The 15641-nt window shown below is 42.8% G+C and overlaps 1 protein-coding gene across 2 annotated transcripts in view; it reads left to right on the plus strand.

Annotated features, from left to right (window-relative positions):
- cep57l1 (centrosomal protein 57, like 1) overlaps nucleotides 1-15641 on the plus strand; it is a 95132-nt gene that overhangs the window by 44573 nt on the left and 34918 nt on the right. For both annotated transcript variants that reach the window (XM_068027195.1, XM_068027190.1), the window contains 3 exons: nucleotides 780-901; nucleotides 2466-2582; nucleotides 4210-4287. In XM_068027195.1, coding sequence (XP_067883296.1) covers nucleotides 780-901; nucleotides 2466-2582; nucleotides 4210-4287 — 317 coding nt within the window. The remainder of the gene's footprint in view (nucleotides 1-779; nucleotides 902-2465; nucleotides 2583-4209; nucleotides 4288-15641) is intronic.

The raw sequence follows: 15641 nt of genomic DNA on the forward strand, positions 1-15641 counted from the left end.
AGCATAAGTTAGATATGTCATTGAATAGGGGAGGCAGTGGCATAATGGTAATGTCACTGAATGAGTAATCCAGAAGCCCAGGCTATTGCCATGGGAGCACACTGAGAGCTAGTGGAATTTAAATTCAATTAATAATCTGGAATTGGAAGCTAGTCTCCGTAATGGTGCCATGAAACTATCATGTCGTTTTAAAAACCATCTGGTTCACCTTTGGGGAAGGAAATCTACTGTCCTTACCTGGTCTGGCCTACATGTGACTCCAGACCCACAACAATTTGGTTGACTCTTAATGGCCTTCTGAAATGGCCTAACAAGTCACTCAATTGTCAAGGTAATCAGAGATGGGCAACAAATACTGACCTTGCCAGTGATGCCCTCATCCCATGAAAGAATAAAAACACAAGAATGATGGGGGGGGGAACAAAGAGATATGGGACATGGACCACTGCTTTTATGAAGGATGAACCCCAACACTGACTTGTTGGGATGATTGACCTGATTGTGTTGTAATTCTATGTTCTATAAAAGCATACTTCCTGCTGATGACTGTGGTGATATGATATCCCTGCTGAGATTTTGAAGAGACTCAGCTGCTCTCCAGGCATAAGGAAGGTAGAGTAGAAATATTGAGTTAAAGGAGAAAGGTGGGAAATTCAGTGGCATTTTGAAGAGAAAGGGGGAAGGAAGCAAAACTTGGTTATTGAGCTGTGATACAAAATAGCCAGTATGGTTTATTGGACTAATTCTAGACAAGACCTGATTTGTCATTCTTTCTTCAGAACTTGCTGTTCAGCTGGCAACTGTTGAAGGCCGCTGCTCACTGTTGGAGAAACAGTTAGAATATATGAGGCTGCTGGTGGACCATACAGAAACAGAGAAGAACATTTTATTGGAGAAACAGGTGAATATGTCAAATTCCTATTATCCCTTCTATTTAGGTGAAGCAATGGAGAACTAGGTCTGTTTCAGTACACAGTTGGTAAAAACAAAGAATGGCTAATGACACACTGCTTGCACCTGCAGCACAGTACTTCGCTCCCACAACTAACTGCACCCCACGCAATGGGTGTTGACATGGGGCATGTACATCTTGGTCCTTGCTCATCGGCAGCCAGGATGCAAATTGCTTGTTCAAGTCTTTGACAGAGGATATATAGGGAGGTAAGGGCCACCAAATAAGTAACATTTGACCAATTACGACAACAACTTGCATTTATATAGCACTGTTAACACAGTAACAGTCCCAAAGTACTTCAAAAGCATGATAAAACAAAATTTGATATTGAGCCACATAAAGACAGGTGAGTAAAAGCTTGGTCAATTTACAGCATAAGTGATGGAGAGCTCAACAGTGCTTATTCTGATGGGTTGGAAGGCAGTACATTAATTGAAAAAAAGCTATCTGAAGAGGTTCATTGACAGTTTTGAATTATCAGTGCAAGAAGCTAATTGAATCTAAGGTGCATAAAGTGCATTTAAATGTAAATATGCAAATGAACAGGTTTCCAAGGTTTGGGATCACAGTAAAAGGAGGTGCATTTTCACCTCCCATTCTACCGATCCTACTAGTTACATCCAGAAAAAAACCCCCCATAAATTTGTCAATTTCCCTTATGTAAAAGCAGACTATGATCATACTATGCTTTTCTAAGTATATTGTTAAGACTTCCTTAATAATTGATTCCAGCATTTTCCTGATGGCTGATGTCCGGCTAACTGGCTTGTAGCTCTCCGATTTCTCTCTCCCTTCTTTCTTGAACAGCAGTGTTGCATTTGTTAGCTTCCAATCCACTAGGACCATTCTGGAAATTTAGGGAATTTTGGAAAATTATAACCAGCCCATCAACCATCTCTACAGCCACGTCTTTTAGAACCTCAGGATGTAGGCCATCAGGTCCTGGGGATTTGTTGGATTTTAGTCCCTCAACTTTCTCCAAGAATTTTTCTCTGATTAAGTACCTCACTCTTATTAGCCCCTTGGTTGTCCTCTATTTTTGGTATGTAATTTGCATCATCTACTGTGTAGCCACACCCAAAATATTTGTTCAATTTCTGTGCTATTTCCTCATTCTCCATGATAATTTCTCTTGTTTCTGCCTCTAAGGGACCAGCATTTACTTTAGCTACTCTCCATTTTATATTCTTGTAAAAGCTCTGACAATCTGTTTTTATATTCCTGACTAGTTTACTCTCTCATTCTATTTTTTTCCCCTTTTTTTATCAACTTTTTGGTTGCCCTTTGCTGGTTTCCATACAGTCTCAATCCTCAGGCTTATCACTATTCTTTGCCACATTATAAGCCTCTTTTGATCTAATACTATCCTTAACATCATTACTAAGCCACAGATGGATCTTTTTTGCTGAGATTTAGTTTTTTTCATGGAATGTATTTTTGTTGAACATTTTTTTAAACCAGGTTTTCCATAATCTTTCTCTTGTAATAAATGGTATACTTTGATCTATAGGCCTCACTGCAGATGGATAAGAACTGGAACCATGTAGAACTGCAGTCAAAGCTTGAAAAACTGGAAATCCTTGAACAAGAGTGTCTAAAAGTTAATGCAACACAGACCAGAGCTGAAGTAAGAGTCTTATTTAAAATCCAATAATGATGTATAGGAACTAAATTGGTACACTTGTTTTAATTTTTATTTTTCATCTTTCTTCCCTCAGGCTGCTATTGGCACAGGTTAACATTTATACATCAAAATTTGTGCATATAGTTGTGTGTGGATTTCTTTTAATTTTTTAGGTGTACACTCAGCCAGTTTTTTATTTTTATTTAGAGATACAGCACTGAAACAGGCCCTTTGGCCCACCGAGTCTGTGCCGACCATCAACCACCCATTTATACTAATCCTACACTAATCCCATATTCCTACCACATCCCCACCTGTCCCTATATTCCCCTACCACCTATCTATACTAGGGGCAATTTATAATGGCCAATTTACCTATCAACCTGCAAGTCTTTTGGTGGTGGGAGGAAACTGGAGTACCCGGCGAAAACCCACGCAGACAGAGGGAGAACTTGCAAACTCCACACAGGCAGTACCCAGAATTGAACCCGGGTCGCTGGAGCTGTGAGGCTGCGGTGCTAACCACTGCGCCACTGTGAAGAGAACTGTAGGACTTGATTAATTAAATAATTGTCATAGCCATTTAAAAGAAATGTAGTCATTGTTAATAGCCCAGTTTCACATTGCAAAATGTATTCCAGGGTCATGAGTTAGAGCAAATTGATTTGCTTCTTGGTTCTTCAGTACAATTTTCCAGTTCATCCAGCACTTATAGCAGTCTTCCAAGGTGATAACTGTTGTCCTGCTTTTGAATGCACTCTGTAATGCCACCTGATGTTGATGTATATTTAGTACAAATAGGATCCACTGCATTACTTTTTGTCCAGCTGATGCTGTAACATTTGGGTAGGATTTCACAACTGTATTCCAGTGACATCTCTTGTGCTATCATTGTGATTTGAAATTAGAACCCATTGGTACATTGGAACCAGATGGCATACATTTGTATCCTGAAGAAATTGAGTGAGGATCTGGTTTGTATTTTCAAGAAATCTAGCAGTCGAAGAGTTGTGCATGAAGATTGGGAAAAGGCACAAGAATATTTGATGAATATTCATCAAAGCTGGGGAGTAATAGAAGAGTTATTATAACATTGACAGTGAGTAAATTGGTGAGCAGTTTCTGAAACGTTACCAGCGTTCACCTAATATGTTGTCGGCAGCATCTAATTGAAGGAGGGGAGTCCCCTTTAACCAATAATGTTAACCTGATGCTTTACAGATGCTGAGAGATGTCACCAAAGGGAGTGCAAAATGTGGATCTCCATCTTTGGTTTTACAACAGGCCTCATGTGGATTGTCGGCAAAGTTGGGGAAGTATTTTTATAGGTTGCCAGGCTCCACTTGAGTGCTTCTTTCCTAGCATGCCAACTGCCAACATAGAAATAACAACAATGACGAACTGTAGGACTTGAGTTTGTAGTTGAGATTTGAGCACTATGTAGTATGTGAACCAACAAGTTGCCAAAACACATAGTTTTGTTCATTTGGTTCTGTTCACTGCCAAAGAAACACATGAAGATGACCACATTTTAAAAGGCCTTTTTTCTTGTAATATAAATATCTGAAGTGCTGTGGTTGGTTGAAAATGCTATTGCTTTTTGATTAGTGTAAATGTCTTTCAATTTTAGAGTAAAATTCATGCACTCGAACAGAAACTTCAAGAAGAAGAACATCAGCGTAAACTGATTCAAGATAAAGCAGCTCAAGTGAGTGGAGATGCTACGTACTAATTTTTGAAGGGCAGCGTAACCCTATGACTATTGTACTAGGCTCACTGTCTTATGTGTAATGCCACTGAAGTGGAATATTACAATGTTGTGTTAGGGGGTGAGAAAGTGGAAATCCTGTACAAAATTTATGCTGCCAGATTACTGATAGCTGCAAACTATTTGTATATATTCATAATTCCTTAAAGAGGGACAACGGAGATATATCAATGACAAAAGAGATAATTCCCTTTGCCATAAAGGGAAATCCAATAGAATATAATTCTCATTTTAATACTTGAGTTGTGCCAGAAGTGTTCGTTAGGTTTCAAAGGAAAGACTAAACTGCAAATGACATTAATAGTATTCCAGTGTTGGTAAACTGGCTAATATATTTATTTTAAAAATAAAGTGCTTGCATTTAAGAACAGCAGTTGGTTTGCAATGTGGTATGGAGCTGTAATGTGATTAAGTGGAGCAGATCAAAATGCTCACGTTTTACTCTTGTGTGTAAAAACTTTTGAGCACCTTGATCAAAAACAGCTGTTACTAGATCTAATATGTGTCTATGACCTAGAGAGTCTTTGTGCATTTTGTCTGTCATAGTTTGGACATTGCACTTGGCTAAATGTGAATGATTATCATTTGATTTGTTCAATACAGCAGCAGTGCATATCTGATATTTACCAATTGGAAGCAGACAGACTGGTTCAATGAAAACTACAAAGGCTGTGTGTTGCTGAAAACAGACATTTTGTCAAAGCTTTTCATCCTGCACTCATCAGGACAATTCGCAAGAATACCAATGTAAAGAAAAGCAAGTAATTTATTCTGTATGAGAAGAGAGTGCTGATTGGTTGGTTTGCAAGTGGACTCTGGTCAAGGCATTACCCTGAGGAATGAACCAGCGAATGGCTGATACTTATTTTGTTGAGCTGAAACAGGCCTAATGCTTGTACATGTTCTTTCTGTCTGCAAAGAACAGGGCCCTGTATATTAATATAGATAGTTTTCAGTATGCGCAAATGCGCCACACTGTGAGCCCGACTGACAATCTTAAATTGATTGTCGATGTAATTCTTAGCACACTGCGGATTATTTAGCAAATGCTGTTCAATCGCGGAATCACGTCTTGGACACGTTAAACACTGTGCTTTTGAGTTTTGCAAGCTCGGCCTAGTTGGGCACGGTCTGTACCTCACCCGTTGCAAACAGCGGAAGGGACATGCTGTTTGGATACTGAAAACTATCTATATTAATATACAGGGCCCTGTTCTTTGCCGACAAAGAACATGTACAAGCATTGGGCCTGTTTCAGCGAAATAAAATAAGTGACAGCCATTCGCTGGTTCATTCCTCGGGGCAATGCCTTGACCATCAGGAGTTAAGCTGCCTTGTTTAAATTTCAAACAAAGCTTTGCAGTTAACTGTCAGTCACCATAAACTGGTGCATTCTCCATGGCAATGCCTCTACCAATCAGCACTCTCCTCATTATACATTTGTTGCTTTCCCTTGCATTGGTATTCTTGCGACATGTTCTGATGAGTACAAGATGAAAAGCTTCGTCAAAATGTCTGTTTTCAGCAATACTCAAGTTATGGACTACCAACGACTATTTACTAAGGCTGTATTCAAACAATTAATTGACAATTAGTGGCCGCCAAAATGCTGCTGCATGAAGAAATGAAATTGCAAGGGTCCTAACACCCACCCTTGGGGAAACTCGACTACAAACGTTCCTCCAGTCCGAAAAACGTCCATTAACCACTACTCTGTTTCCTGTCACTCAACCAGTTTTGTATCCATGTTGCCACTCTCCTTTTTATTCCATGAGGTCTAATTTTGCTTACAGGTCTGTTGTGCAGCACTTTTATCAAATGCTTTTTGGAGGTTCATGTACTCCATATCAATAGCATTACCGTTCGCCATTACCTCCTCAAAAAAACCCAAGTTAGTTAAACACAATTTGCCCTTCACAAATCATCTGTGATGGCTTTCCCTAATTATCCTGCATTTGCCTAAGTGACTATTAATTTTGTCCCGAATTATAATTTCTAGAAGCTTCCCCACCACCGAGGTTGAACTGACTGGCCTGTAGTTGCTGGGCTTATCTTTTGTCATGCAAACCCCCACTTGCCAAGAATGAGGCTTATTAATTTCGCCATATGAACAGTGGTTTTAAACTGTTGCTGGAGTGAAGAAATTACTTGTTTGAAGATCACCAGACACTTGGCTGGACAAACATTTGCATACTAAGAGACCGTGTTGGAGAGACAAAAGAATTGCTCACTGATCCAATTAACAGAGATTAGTCTGGGCAATGGTTCCACATCTTGTCGGTAAGAGACAGCCCTACACCAACACCAACCACCACCCCCCCCACCTCCCCAACTGAGAGCTTTGAAATCCACAAAGGCAGGGACTGGTTAAACCTGCTGCTCACATGACTGACTGGCTGATCCAGACTTTTGAACAAGACACAGGACAGTTGAATTGAGACGAGAGTTTGCAACTGAAGCTGGAACAAGGAAGCCTCTCTCCTGGCTGTGTGTCTCGCATTCTCCCAAGCCACCGGACCCATGGAAGACATGTAAACCTTGAGAGAAAAGACCCCGACATCGAAACAAGTTGAAGCGTGCACTGAGCCCCAACGAATTGCAGGACTTACTGGCAAACAAAAGACTCCACATTGAATTTAAAGGACTGTAATTATAATCCCGATATTGCCTCAGACTTTTCCCCTTTATTTTCTACTTTTTCTGTCTCTATCTGCATGTGTGTTTATCACGTATGCCAGTGTGGTCGCGTCGCATATTCGTAGTCATTAATCGGATTAGAGTCATAGAAACAGGCCCTTCGGCCCACCGCGTCCATGCCGACCATAATACCTATCTATTCTAATCCCACCTGCCTGCATTAATTCCATATCCCTCTATGCCTTGCTCATTCAAGTACCTGTCCAGATGCCTCTTAAATGTTAATGTTCCTGCCTCCACCACCTCCTCTGGCAGCTCATTCCAGATACCCACTATTCTTTGTGTGAAAAATTTACCCCTTTTGATCCCCTTTAAACTTCCTCCCTCTCACCTTAAACCTATGTCCTCTAATTTAAGTCACCCCTACCATGGGAAACCGACTCTGGCTATCTACCCTATCTATACCTCTCATAATTTTATATACCTCTATCCTGTCCCCCTCTCAGCCTCCTTCACTCCAGGGAAAACAGACCCAGCCTATCCAATCTCTCTCTTTATAACTCAAGCCCTCCAAACCAGGCAACATCCTTGAGTCTTTTCTGCACCCTCTCTAGCTTAATCACATCTTTCCTGTAGTGCGGCGACCAGAACTGCACACACTACTCCAAATGCGGCCTAACCAACATTATGTACAACTGTAACATGACGTCCCAATTCTTGCACTCAATGCCTCGGCTGACGAAAGCAAGCATGCCATGCGCTGCCTTCACCACCCTGTCTCCTTGTGTTGCCACTTTCAGGGAATGATGTACTTGCACCCCAAGGTCTCTCTGCTCACCTCCGCTCCCCAGGGCCCTGCCATTCACTGTATATGTCCTGCCCTGGTTTAACTTCCCAAAATGCATCACTTTGCACTTTTCTACGTTAAATTCCATTTGCCAATCCCTTGCCCACTTTCCCAGTTGATCTCTATCCTGTTGTAACCTTAGACAAGCTTCACTGTCCACTATACCACCAATTTTGGTGTAATCTGCAAACTTACTAATCATGCCCCCTACATTCTCATCCAAGTTATTAATATATATGACAAACAACAGAGGGCCCAGCACCGATCCCTGCGGCACACTACTGTTCACCGGCCTCCAATCTGAAAAACAACCCTCCACTATCACCCTCTGCCTCCTATCACCAAGCCAATTTTGTATCCAATTGGCTAGCTTACCATGGATCCCGTGTGTTCTAACCTTCTGGACCGGCCTACCATGTGGGACCTTGTTAAAGGCCTTGCTAAAGTCCATGTAGACAACGTCCACCGCCCTGCCCTCATGAATCCTCTTGGTCACCTCCTCAAAAAAACTCAATCAAATTCCTGAGACGTGATTTCCCACGCACAAAGCCATGCTGACTATCCCTAAGCAGACGTTGCCTTTCCAAATGCATATAAATCCTGTCTCTCAGAATCCCTTCCAATAACATTCCTACCACTAATGTAAGGCTCACCAGCCTGTAGTTCCCTGGATTATCCCTGCTGCCCTTTTTAAATAAAGGCACAACATTAGTTATCCTCCAGTCTTCCGGTACGTCACCCGTGGCTAACGAAGATACAAAAATCTCTGCCAGGGCCCCAGCAATCTCCTCCCTTGCTTCCCATAGCATCCGAGGATACACCTGGTCAGGCCCTGGGGATTTATCCACCTTAATGCTCTTCAAAACCTCCAACACCACCTCTTTTGTAATGTTGATATGCTTCAGGATCTCTCTGTTCTCTCCCTTGAACTCACTGGCTTCCATGACCTTCTCCACAGTAAATACAGACAAGAAGTATTCATTTAAGACCTCGCCCATTTCCCGTGGCTCCACACATAGATTACCACACGGATCCTTAAGGGGAGCTACTCTCTCCCTAGCTACCCTTTTACTCTTAATATACTTATAGAATCTTTTAGGATTCTCCTTTATCTTATCTGCCAGGGAAATCTCATGGCCCCTTTTCGCCCTCCTAATTTCCTCCTTTAGTGTAGTCCAACATCCCTTGTACTCCTCGAGGGACTCGCTTGATCCCAGCTGCTAATACCTGACATATGTCTCCTTCTTTGTCCTGACCAGACCCTCAATATCCCTCGTCAAACAAGGTTCCCTAAACTTGCCAGCCTTGCCCTTCAATCTAGCAAGAATATCTCGGCCCTGAACTCTTCCTATTTCACTTTTAACAGCCTCTCCCAATCAACTTTTGAGAGTTCCTGTCTGATGCCATTGAAATTAGCCTTCCCCCAATTTAGGACTTCAACCTGAGGACCAGTCCTATCCTTTTCCATCACTATCTTAAAGCTAATAGAGTTATGTTCACTGGTCCCAAAGTGCTCCCCCACTGACACATCAACCACCTGCCCATCCTCATTTCCTAAGAGGAGGTCGCGTGTAACCCCTTCTCTAGTAGGGCCATCCACATACTGCTTCAGAAAACTATCCTGGACACACTTAACAAATTCTTCCCCATCTGATCCCTTGGCACTATGACAGTCCCAGTCAATATTAGGGAAGTTAAAATCACCTACTATTACAACCCTATAATTCCTACACCTATCTGTGATTTCACTACATGTATGCTCCTCCAATTCCCTCTGACTATTGGGGGGCCTATAGTATAATCCCATCAAAGTGATCACTCATTTCTTATTTCTAAATTCTATCCATATGGCCTCGCTGGACGTTCCCCCCCCGGGATATCCTCTCTAAGTACTGCCGTGATGTCCTCCCTAATCAATAATGCAACTCCCCCTCCTCTCTTACCTCCACCTCTGTCACGCCGGAAGCATTGGTACCCCGGAACATTGAGCTGCCAGTCCTGCCCATCCCTCAACCACGATTCCGTAATAGCTATAATATCACAATCCCATGTACCGATCCATGCTCTGAGTTCATCTGCCTTACCTGTAAGGCTTCGCATTAAATGCAGTTTAGCCTACCAGACCTTCCACGCTCCCTGTCCTGCCCCTGCCCGGCCTGCCTACTGGACTTGCTTTAACCTCCACATTTGCCTCAACTATCTCATCAGAGAGACTACTACTTTGGGTCCCACTTCCCTGCCAGACTAGTTTAAACCCTCCCGAGTAGTACTAGCAAACCTCCCCACAAGGATATTGGTCCCCTTCCAGTTCAGATGCAACCTGTCCCTCTTGTACAGGTCTCCTCTGCACCAGAAGAGATCCCACTGGTTCAAACAGCTGAAACCATGCATTCATTTGCCTTATCCTCCTATTCCTACCCTCACTAGCACGTGGCACAGGGAGTAATCCTGAGATTAAAATCCTGGAGGTCCTGCTTTTTAACCTTCTGCCTAACTCCCTATAGTCACTTTGCAGGACCTCCTCTCCCTTCCTGCCTATGTCATTAGTACCAATATGGACCACGACCTCCGGCTGCTCACCCTCTCCTTTCAGAATGCCCTGTGCCCGCTCAGAGACATCCTTGACCCTGGCACCAGGGAGACAACACAGCATCCTGGATTTTCACTCGCGGCCACAAACTCCTATCTGTGCCCCTGACTATAGTCTCCTATCACTACCGCTCGCCTACACTTTGACCTTCCTGCTGCTGCTGCTTTCTTCTGAGAGGCCATCCACCCCAACAGTATCCAAAACAACATACTTGTTATTGAGGGGAATAGCCACAGGGTACTCCTGCACTACCTGCCCCTCTTGGTGGTCACCCATCTATTTGGCTGAACTTGCGGTGTGACCACCTTACTGAAACTCCTACCTATGATGCTTTCTGACTCCTGTATGCTCCTCAGTGAGTCCAACTGCCGCTCCAACCGATCCATGCGATCTGAAAGGAGCTGCAGCTGGACACCCTTCCTGCAAACTTAGTCGTCAGGGACATTTGACTTCTTCCTGATCTCCCACATTTCACAGGAGGAGCATACTACCCCACTGACTGCCATTTCCACCCCTCGCAATACTTCTGGCTTAAAAGGAAGAAAGAAAGACAGAAATTGGGAATAAAAAAAAAACTAAGCCTTACCTGGTCAATACTCGCCCTCCTCCCCGAAGCACGACGTACACCAAAGCTCTCACTTTGACCTTACTGCGATCTCGCAGCCCCTCCCAAAGATGGCTGCTCTCGGATCTTTAATCGCTGTTTCGGATTTTACCTCTGGGAAGAAGCCGCTGTCGATGCTGAATAGTTCCAGGGATGGGGTTTTTGTTAGTGTTTAAGATTAATAAACTTCCACCTTTCTTGTTTAAATCTAAGGAAACCTGTAAGATTTCTTTGCCTTACAAGTGGAGCAACGAACAAGGATTCACTGAGGAGGAGCTAAAAACATGGTGTTTCTAAAATTAAACCCTGTTATGGTTAAACCAGGCAAAGGCTGAGAGGGAACCCCTAGACCCCTTCTCACCTGGTCATAACACTTTACACCCTTGATCAAAAAAAATCAACTGCAATTCTCCAGTCTTCTGGTACCACCCCTGAATCTAAGGGAGACTGGAAAACTATGGCCAGTACCTCTGCAATTTCCACACTCACCTTTATCAACTGTTAAGTACAGCTAGTCTATCCAATAACCTCTCCTTATCAATTTTAAACCTTCTAGTGCCTGAATTACCTCCTCTTCACCATGACCTAAGCGATATCTTCCTTGGTAAAGACAAATGCAAAGTATTCATTTAATACCTCAGTCATGCCCCTCCCTCCGTGTGTAAGTTCCCTTTTTGGTCCCTTATTGGCCCCACTTCTCCTTTCACCACCCTTTTATCATTATGCCCATAGATGTCTTTGGGATTCCCTTTTTATATTAGCTGCCAGTTTCCTTTTCATAACCTCTTTGCTTCTGTTACTTGATTTTTCACTTCCCCTTTGAACCTTCTATATTTCGCCTGATTCTCTGTTGTATTATCCATCTGTCATGAGCACACTTTTTTTTTCTTCATCTCTCTTTCATCATCCAGGGAGCTCTGGATTTGTTTGCCCTTCCTTTCTCCTTCATGGGGATATACCTTGACTGTGCCCAAACGATCTGTTCTTTAAAGGCAGCCCATTGTTTAGTTACTGTTTTGCCTTCCAATCTTTGGTTCCAATTTCTCTGGGTCAGATCCATTCTTACCCCATTGACATTGGCTTTCCCCCAGTTAATTATTCTTGCTCTGCTTTGTTCTTTGTTCTTTTTCATAGCCAATCTAAACCTTATGATACCATAATCACTGTCCCCAAAATGTTCCCCTACTGACACTTGATCCACTTGGCCCACCTCATTCCCAAGAACCAGGTCTAGCAGTGCCTCCTTTCTCGTTGGACTGGAAACATAATGATGTAGAAAATTCTCCTGAAGATGCTCCAGGAACTCTTTCCCCTCTCTGCCCTTTTATACTACTATTATCCCAATGTATATTCAGATAATTAAAGTCCCCAATTATAACCACTCTATAATTCTTGCGCTTCTCTGTAATTTCCTTGCAAATTTGTTGCTTTACATCTTTCCCAGTGGTTGCTGGTCTGTTTACTATAACGAGCAATGTAATTGCACCTGTTTTTGTTCCTCAGCTCCAGCCAAATAGATTCTGTCCTTGACCCCTCTGGAACACCCTCTCTGTACAACACTGCAATGTTCATCTCAAGCAACACTGCTACTGTGCCCCCTTTTCCTTCCTTATCTTTCATTCCTGCACACCTTGTATCCAGGAATATTTAGTACCCAGTCCTGCCCTTTTTTGAGCCAGGTCTCCATTATCGCCACAATATCATACTTTCTTGTGGCTATCTGTACCTGCAGCTCACCAACCTTATTTACCACACTCAGCTGTTCTGACCGAGGCTGGAGGAGTGCACTGTTTATTAGAGTTCCACTTTTCTCTTGCGTCACATCATATATTTAAATGTTTTCCCACTTACCACTACTCACAGACTCTCTCTTTTTATCCCAGAATAAAACACACCAACCAGATTTCTTTAATAAACAACAAAATTATCAGTTTATTATAAAATAAGTCTTAACCAGTAAAGAAGTAAAGCATAAACACACACATTGAAATATTAAAGTTCCCTTTTTACCTTAGCTCCTCACACTCTCACATACACCAGTTAACCAGAAAAATGCAGGGATTTTAGAGCTACATTGCAGACAAAAAAACACTTGGGCTGAATATTTTCTCATTCTTGAAGAAACAGCAGATGAAATATGTTGTGTTCCAGAACTGGCATACAGTCTTGCCTCAGAGTACACGAAGACGGGTCACTGGGATCTTTTTAGAACTGTTCTTTTCAGGCGCCATTGAGAATTAATTTAGCAGGCTTTTCTTCAAACACAGGAGATGAAATGAGTTGACACCATGGACTTCTCAGGATCTTTTAGAGAGGTGCTAGAAAGCTGAGCTGGGTTTTGGTCTTCTCTCCTTGGAAGTTCTCTTCCTCCTTATATAGTTCAACCTCATCTCAAAACAATGCAAAAGCGAAACCAACAACAGGAGGTCAACATAATATTGGCAAGCAAAATCAAGGTGAACCCAAAGATGTTTCATCAATATATTAAGAGTAAGAGGATAACTAAGGAGAGAGTAAAAGACCAAAATGGTAACCTACGTGTAGGGGTGGAAGATGTTGGTATGGTTCTTAATGAATACTTTGCGTCTCTCTTCACAAAAGAGGGGGATGATGCAGATATTGTAGTTGAGGAGGAGTGTGAAGTATTGGATGTGATATACATAGGGAGAGAGGAAGTATTAATGGGACTAGCAGCCTTGAAAGTTTATAAATCACCAGGGCCAGATGAAATGTACCCTAGGCTGTTAAAAGAAGCAAGAGAGGAAATAGCAGAAGGTTTGACTATCATTTTCCAGTCCTCCTCGGATACAGGTGTGGTGCCGGAGGATTGGAGAAGTGCTAACATTGTATCTCTGTTTAAAAAGGGAGCGAAGGATAAATCGAATAATTACATGCCAGTCAGTCTAACCTCAGTAGTGAGCAAATTATTGGAATCTATTCTGAGAGATGGGATAAACTGTCACTTAGAAAGGCACAGGTTAATCGAGTATAGTCAGCATGGATTTGTTAAGGGAAGATCTTGTTTGACCAACTTAATCAAATTTTTTGAAGAAGTAACAAGGAAGATAGATGAGGGTAGTGCAGTTGAAGTAGTCTACATGGATTTTAGCAAGGCTTTTGACCAGGTCCCACATGGTAGACCGGTTAAAAAATAAAATCCCATGGGATCCAGGGAAATGCAGCAAGGTGGATACAAAATTGACTCAGGCAAGAAACAAGGGGTAATTGTTGATGGCTGTTTTAGCAACTGGAGGGCTGTTTACAGTGGTGTTCCGCAGGGCTCCGTATTGGGTCCCCTGCTTTTTTATACATTCATGGGATGTGGGAGTCACTGGCTAGGCCAGCATTTATTGCCCGTCCCTAATTGCCCTTCAGAAGGTGTTGGTGAGCTACCTTCTTGAACGACTGCAGTCCATGTAGGGTAGGTACACCCACAGTGCTGTTAGGAAGAGAGTTCCAGGATTTTGACCCAGTAACATTGAAGGAACGGCGATATAGTTCCAAGTCAGGATGGTGTGTGACTTGGAGGGGAACTTGCAGGTGGTGCTGTTCCCATGCATTTGCTGCTCTTGTCCTTCTAGGTGGTAGAGGTCTCAGGTTTGGAAGGTGCTGTCTTAAGGATCTTTGGTGCTTGCTGCAGTGCATCTTGTAGATGGTACACACTGCTACCACTGTGCGTTGGTGGTGGAGGGAGTGAATGGCACCCCATCCACAAACAATCAAGCGGGCTGCTTTGTCCTGGATGGTGTTGAGCGTCATGAGTGTTGTTGGAGCTTCACCCATCCAGGCAAGTGTAGAGTATTCCTCAGCAATCCTGATTTGTGCCTTGCAGATGGTGTACAGGCTTTGAGGAGTCGGGGTGTGTTACTCGCCTCAGAATTCCTAGCCTCTGACCTGCTCTTGTAGTCATGGTATTTATATGGCTACTCCAGTTCAGTTTCTGGTCAATGGTAGCCCCCAGGATGTTGATAGTGGGGGAATCAGTGATGGTAATGCACATTCTACTGTGCCTACCTACTGTGTTTTTTTCATGTTTGTGCTTGCGGCTGTTCAGTTTTCAGTCCATTAACACCCTATCTGTACTCGTGCTTTGTCTTTCAGCACACCATTAACATATTGTTTGCCTGTGTTCCATGATCTTCTGGTCAGCTATTCTATGACCTTGTCCTATCAACACCTCTTTTGTTATCTCTTGCCCCACCCCCGCTTTACCTGTTTAAAATCTTTTACATTTCTTATATCTGCCAGTTCTGAAGAAGGGTCACTGACCTGAAACGTTAACTCTGCTTCTCTCTCCACAGATGCTGCCAGACTGCTGAGTATTTGCATTATTTCTTGTTTTTATTATGTTGCTTGACTAGTCTTTGGGATAGCTCTTCCAACTTTGGCACAAGCCCCCAGATGTTGGTAAGGAGGACTTTGCAGGGTTGACAGGGCTGGGTTTGCCATCGTCGTTTCCGGTGCCTCGGTCGATGCCGTGTGGTCCGTCTGGTTTCATTTTTATTGACTTCATAGCGGTTAGATGCAACTGAGTAGCTTGCTAGGCCATTTCAGAGGCCATGTAAGAGTTAACCACATTGTTGTGGGTCTGGAGTCACATGTAGGCGAGACCAGGT

Source organism: Heterodontus francisci, chromosome 3 (genome assembly GCF_036365525.1).
Source record: "Heterodontus francisci isolate sHetFra1 chromosome 3, sHetFra1.hap1, whole genome shotgun sequence".
In the NCBI taxonomy this organism is placed as follows: Eukaryota; Metazoa; Chordata; class Chondrichthyes; order Heterodontiformes; family Heterodontidae; genus Heterodontus; species Heterodontus francisci.